This window comes from Myotis brandtii, unplaced genomic scaffold (genome assembly GCF_000412655.1).
Source record: "Myotis brandtii unplaced genomic scaffold, ASM41265v1 scaffold454, whole genome shotgun sequence".
NCBI lineage: Eukaryota > Metazoa > Chordata > Mammalia > Chiroptera > Vespertilionidae > Myotis > Myotis brandtii.
In genome coordinates, this window is record NW_005367354.1 from 5,573,744 (window position 1) to 5,580,453 (window position 6,710).

Genomic DNA, 6,710 nt, shown 5'->3' on the forward strand with positions numbered 1-6,710 from the left:
CCCGCCGCCGTCCATCCGGCCTCTCCAACGCTCTGGCCACTTCTCTGGGCTCGGCCCCTGCACCGCCCTGCAGAAGAGTGGGCGGCACCTAGTGTCCCCGTTTTACAGATGGAGAAACTGAAGGCCCCGGAGGGTAACGCCTCACCCAAGACGCCGTGGAGCAGGGCTCCCCTCCCCCCCACCTCCCCGTTCATTTCTGTTGGGCGCAAAAATCTAGTCCTGCATCCCGTGGGTGCTCAGCTGCTCAGCACTGGGGACAGGGGGACCCAGGGAGATGCACGCAGAACCGCAGGGACAGGTGCTGGGAGGGGGAGGAAGTCCAGGTTGCCGTGGGAACGCAGGGCAGGGGTGTACCCAGGCTTCTGGGAGGGGGTGAAGGAGGCCACGCCCTACAGGAAGGGGGGACGTTACCCAGGGAAGGGTGGGAAGAAGGGGCAGCTGCTGAAGGAGGAAGCTCCGGAGAAGTGCAAGTTACAGCAGCGGCCTTGGAGGGGCCCCGGAGGGGAGGATGCAGCCTGGGCCACCCTCACCCCCTCCCCAAACCCCGGGCAGGATGGACCCGGAAAGGCGGGTCAGGACACGCTTTTACTCTGCTGCTCCTTCCTGCCTTTCAACATCTGTAAAGTGACTCACTTCACGTATTTTCACGTACTCCACCCTTGTTCCCCCTTAATGAAATCGTGGGCAAAGACGCCAATTTTATTGCACAAATGAATGTTATTTTCCCAGCTGTAACTGAACTTCCCTGGGACTCCACGTCTGGAAAACAGGATCCTGCTTGGTCTCCTCTGCAAAATACAGCGAGGGTGCAGGTCAGGGCTTCACTGGCAGAAGAGCTCTCCCTGGTGCCACATAAGTCACCTCCTCGCTGAGCCTCAGATTCCTTTTCTGTGAGAACAGGGTTTGAGGTTGGCAGGGAGGCGCAGGGCCAGCAGCGGGCCCCCTTCTCAGCCGCTGGCAGACCCCTGGGGGTGTGGCTTTGATGCTGGGTCCACACAGCGCCCCCTGCGAGGCCCCGGGGGCTGGAGGTGAAGGTCAGGTCCTCGGTGCCTGGCTTCTTGGTGGCAGGCACCAGCCAACCCGAGGGGCCACCTGCAGGGGATGTGCCAAGGAAGGCCCTGCCTCCCCCCACCGTCACCAGGAGCACTCACACCTTCCTCCAGCAGAGCTCCGCTGAGGCCTGCTCTGTGCCTGTGCAGGACGCTCAGCTGTCCCTGATTTTCCACCAGCCCACTGTCTCTGCTCTCACCTGTTTTCCTGCTGGGACCAGCCTTTGTCCCTGAACAACCCGAAGGCCGGGGCTCCGGCCTGGGAAGCCAGGCTTTCTGAGGGCCTGGCGCTGTGACCACGGAGCCAGGCCAGGGTAGCAGCCTGGCACCCAGGCCTGCTGCGTCACGCCGGGCCCTGCCTGTCTCACTCAGGAAGCCTGCGGACTTGAGGCTGAGCTTCCTCTGCCTTCTTCCCCTCCGGCAGGCGAGTGCAGAATGTCCACACGGGCCTGGACCTGGCCGTGCCGCAGCACCAGGAGGTGCGGGGCAAGATGATGTCCGGCCACGTGGAGTACCAGATCCTGGTGGTCACCCGGCTGGCTGCCTTCAAGTCGGCCAAGCACAGGCCCGAGGATGTGGTCCAGTTCTTGGTGAGCTGGGGGCTCTGCCAGGGTGCTCCCGAGGGGGTCCGGGGTCCAGGTGGGCAGACACACCCGCTGCCAGGGCATGGGTAGCATCGGGGAGCGGGCACTTCTGTAGCCAACCGTCACTTAGGGCCTGAGAGGGCCAGAGCGTGCCAGCACTGCATGAGCTGGTGAAGAGACAGATGCAGACGGTGACAGGAGCACACGGGGGCTGGGGGAGTATAGAAGAGGGGCACCTAGCCTACCCTGGGGAGAGGGTCCGGGAAAGGGCTGTGGGCTCCCACACAGGGTTACGGGATCTCTGCACCAGGGGCCTGCAGCCCACCAGCTATGCCAGCATTTCAGCGGGTGCTGCAGGCGCAGCCCTGGCCTGAGAGTAGAAGTGAGAATTTTTGTGTCTTCTTACTCGATGCTCCCACAGAGAAGGTGGGGACACAGCCCCGGCGATGGGGAAAACACAGAGGTGTCGAGGACGGGAGGTGGGAGGGGAGGCCGCTGGGCCGCTGGTGGGGTGGGGTCTGGTGCAGATCCGGTGACTCTCCTATGAGCACCGAGTTGGGTCCTACAGACCACGATGATGGCAGCTCCCCTCGTGAGACCAGAGCCTCTTGGAGCGGAGACAAGCTGGGAGGAAGCAGGCAGCCAGAGCGAGATCTAGCTGCGGTAGGGATTCTGGGGAGAGGCTGAGAGGAGGCCGCCATCAGACCCCGGCTCTGCGGGAAGCTGAGCGCTGCCCCAGGGTGACTCCGACGGGCAGGACGCCTTCCGATGGCCAGCAGGAGCCCTGGCTGCTTCCTCGAGGTACCGGGGTGCAGATGGGTCCTGGCTGATGGCAGAGAAACTGACTTTGCAGCATCTGGCTCTTGGCCACTGGAAGGCTGCAGCTAACTCCCAGGAGAGTGATCAGAGACCCGTGATGAGAAAAGGGACTCCTGTTGTCGCATGAAGATGACCTGACGGCCAGCCAGACCTGAGGTCATCTCACGCAGGCATTGACGGCCGAGAAGGGAAGCGGTGGCCATGGGCACCTGCAGGCTGGGCTCCCTCTATCCACCGTCTCTGCCTGGGCCTGTGACAGTCAGGGCCCGGGTCCGCCATGACTGCCCTTTCCTGGGGCCCTAAGACCTTCATGGCTGAGCCTGGAGTGATCAGGAGGGATAAGGACTGGAGCCTGAGACAGGCAGCTGGGCGGGGCGTCAGGAAGGAGGCACAGCCAGGGTGCACTTCCCGGGACAGCTGCCCCTGGGTGGACTCTGAACAGCCCGCTCCCTCTTAGGGCCTCGGGTGGGTCAGGGGAGGAGCCCTCTTGCCTGTCTGAATTCAGGGACCCACCTGCTTCTCTCACTCCAGGTCTCCAAGAAGTACAGCGAGATCGAGGAGTTCTACCAGAAGCTGAGCGGTCGGTACCCAGCGGCCAGCCTGCCCCCGCTCCCCAGGAAGGTCCTGTTCGTCGGGGAGTCCGACATCCGGGAAAGGAGAGCCGTGTTCCACGAGATCCTGCGCTGCGTCTCCCAGGACGCGGAGCTGGCCGCCAGCCCAGAGCTGCTGGAATTCTTAGGTACCGAGGTTCTGTCCCAGGTCCCTGCGGGCTCCCCTGGCCCAGAGCGAGGCCTGGACAGGCCTGGGCCGCAGGGGTCCAGGAGCCCCTGCCTGCGCCGGGTTTCCGAGGCTCCCATGTCCCCGCTCCACTCCAGGCTTTGCCAGGGCCACCAACCCTGGCTGCCCCCCATCCGCCCTCGGGTCCTGCCACTAGGGTGTGGGGAGGCACTGGTCCCCTGCAGTCGGGGTCAGACACCTCTTTCTGCTCCCCCACAGGCACCAGCTCCCCGGGGGCGGCAGACCCCAGCAGCAGAGGTGTCTCTGTCCTGGACACAGGAGGCCAGGCCGGGGACGATGGGGAGGTTTTCGACTTCTTCCAGCAGCAGGAAGGTGTGGAGCGGCCGCCCACCCCCCGCCAGGAAGAGGACGCAGGGAAGTCCTCGGAAGAGGAGGAGGCACTGGACCCTCTGGGCATCATGCGGTATGTCTCCCCAGTTTGGGGAGCGCTCCCTTCTGGCTGGTTCCAGGCTCTCTGGGGACAGCTCCTCCTTCCCTGCATCTCCCTGGGCCACCACCCTGTATGGCCTGGTGCGCTGGGGGAATTGGCTGGCTGCTCACCCTCACATCACCAGTGTCTTTGGGGCTGGGCTCAGGTGTCACCTGCCCCTCCCTGGTCACAGGTGGCCCCCACCGCTGCTCCTTGGCTCTGCACGGAGGCCTGGCAGAGCTGCCCCCAAACCCCAGCAGCTCTGAAGCCCCAGGTGCCGGACCCCACCCGCCAGCCCAGAGGCCTGGCTTCTCTGTCCAGCTCATCCCTGGCAGCCGGTGACTTGGGCAGGTGATTGGAGCGCCCTGGGCTGTCACGTCTGTAGCAGGGCTGTTTCCCTTGGCCCCGCCTCCCCACAGGGTGGGTGTAAGGCTCCCGTGAATCACATGTGCGGAGGGAATTGGTGACCCATAAGGTGCCAACCGTGTGTGATTCAGGGGGGTACAGTGAGCCAGGGTCCCTGGCCAGTGGAGTGTGTCCCCTTTATACGTATGTGCACACACATGTACACACAAACAAGCATGTGCAGGTGCACACACACACACACACACACACACATACACTGGCTGAGAACAGCAGTGAGAGTGACTGGAGAAATTTGTCATAACATTCCTATCAGCCTTACATGACCCGCATGCCCTCTGGGGCTTTATTTCAGTAAAATGGGACTAGGGCTTTGCTTGAACTCGCGCTCTCCGCTGCTCTGAGTTGCCACACACAGTTTCAAGCTGAGATAGACTTGGCAGTTTGTGCCAGCCTTTGGCAGAAGGACATGTAGGGAAATGCTCGTTGGGGTTGGCATGGCCGCCTGGCTTTCCTCTTTGCATCAGTAGCAGATTGTCGGGCCATGCGTCCGCCGTCCAGGACCACGTGTCCCCCAACCCCTTCCCTAGCTCTGCACTCCGGGGGCCTCGCTTCTGAATCCTAGGAGAGCTCAGCACCAAAAGGGGTCCCCGAGGCTTCAGACCGTCTGCCGGCTTTTCGTCTAATGTGACAACAGTCAGTGCTGACACCCCCTCAGGAATGACAACAGCTAACGTTTTCTGAGATGATGAAATGCTGGGAACTGATCAGAATTGACGGGAATAAGTGTTTCCTGTCCTATTTCTTCTCTTATTTTTTTAAGATGCACCAATTGCTGTCAGGTCCTCGGTGGGTCTGGTTTGGGGGATGGAGGCCGCTACCAGCGTGGCCTCATTTTGTGTCTGAAGAAGCTGAAGCTGGGCGTCCAGGTTCAGCCACAAGCAGCAGAGTAGGGACTCCATGCCACCTCCCTGCACTGCCCCTCGATTCCGCTCTCTCTGCGGTCCCAGAGCTGGGCCGGGTCCTAGCATCATCCCCTTTGCACAGAGGGGGAAATTGAGGACAGAGTTGAGTGGGGACTTGTCCAGGGTCTTGTGTGTGGCAGTAGCACCTTGAAGTCGATGTCCCCTGGCCTGTCCCGGGACACCGAGGTGGCCTGCTGGCTGGCTGGCTTGCACGGTGCAGCCACCCTGTCCTTTGGCACCTTGTGTTCTTTGCAGGTGACTTACGCTTTGCATGAGTATTTCTCCATCCTGTGCCCTCGGTTCCTTTGCAGCTGCAGCCCCGCCTTCCCAGCTGTGCCGCGCCCCACAAGGTGTTCGCCGCCGCGGCCACAGGAGGGCGCTGTTGGTCCGCTGCTGGAAGGCTGGGAGCCGCCTGCACAAAGCCGGGAGCAGGGACCGGCCTGGCTTTTCTTTGTCTTTCAGACCTGGTTTGGATCAGGGAAAAGATGAGTTCGCAGCCATTAGAAAGCGGTTCAAGATAGAAAAGGCCCTCACCCGGCCCATCCCGACACTCTGCGCCCCCGGCTGTGGGGTTTTTGTGCGTCCCTGGCCCAGCGCGACCCACGCGATCCACGCAGCTGCAGACGTTAGCACGCGTGCCTTTCTATGAGGTTTTTTCACTTGTGGCCTCTCAGGGTCGCTTTCCATGTTATACATGGTTTTTGTATTTAACTTCCAATTTTGGGGACTTCATGGTTCTGAGAAGGATGGAGTTCTGCCGGAACAGCCCTGCCTTGTGCTGGAACGATGCCGCTAGAAACATGTTCCATTAGAACTTGAAGACGATGCGATGAGCATATCGAAATGGAACACACAGTTGGAAGCCCTTTAGACATGAAGGTGTCTGCTTTGGGGTATTCCTGTTTTATTGCCAAATGGGATCGTGTCCCACGTGCCATTCCATACTTCGCTTTTTCAGCTCATAGGCTCGGTTTTGCAGATGGAGCAGCGGGTTCCTGCATTCTCTCTGCTGGTCCATACGGTCAGCGGGCCAGCGGGCTGCCAGGCTCCTGCTCGGCGCCCTGTTTTCCGTAGGTTTTGCTGTCACAGGCGAGAGGGACTTTTTCGAGTTCCGAGTGGTCTTGCTCTTGAGCTTCTCCCCAGACCCCTGTCCCCGCTCCTGCCAGGGCCTTTGCCGCGCCCCTCCCAGTAGCGAGGGCTCTGTATGGACTTCACACTCTGTCCAGAAAGCCTCTGCCTTTTCGAACCCTGCCGGCAGGGCCCCCTCCACCTCCCCCAACTCGGGGACCCCTCCAGGCCCCCATTCCTGAGGACTCCCGCCTGCCCTAGGGGCCGGCTGGTTCCCACAGCACGTCCTAGAGGACCGGGCTCCCCACACTCATGGCATGCGTCTTGGGAATGCAGAGCTGGGCGGGCGGTGTTTCCTGCAGACAGCTGGGTGGACAGTGACGGGGAAGGGTGGGGGCGGGGGGACAGCGGGACCCAGGCCCTTGCCCGTGGGTGCAGCCTGCATCCATGTGCACACAACTGAGTGAGGAAGCAGCTGGGCTGGGAGGGAGTGGCTCACCTCACACCTGCGGCCCTGACCCTTCGCCCGAGTCAGAAACCTGGCATCGTCCTGGGCACACCTCTCCCGCCCGCTGACCACTCAGTAGCCCAGACTTAACCACTTTGCCTTCTGATGTTCTCCCTGGTCTTTCCTCCCCACCCCCCCCCCCCCCCC

The 6,710-nt window shown here is 61.9% G+C and overlaps 1 protein-coding gene across 1 annotated transcript in view; it reads left to right on the plus strand.

Annotated features, from left to right (window-relative positions):
• HS1BP3 (HCLS1 binding protein 3) overlaps nt 1–6,710 on the plus strand; it is a 17,076-nt gene that overhangs the window by 1,687 nt on the left and 8,679 nt on the right. The window contains exons 2-4 of the mRNA XM_014546621.1: nt 1,446–1,639; nt 2,984–3,191; nt 3,449–3,653. Of these exons, the coding sequence (XP_014402107.1) occupies nt 1,446–1,639; nt 2,984–3,191; nt 3,449–3,653 (607 nt within the window). The remainder of the gene's footprint in view (nt 1–1,445; nt 1,640–2,983; nt 3,192–3,448; nt 3,654–6,710) is intronic.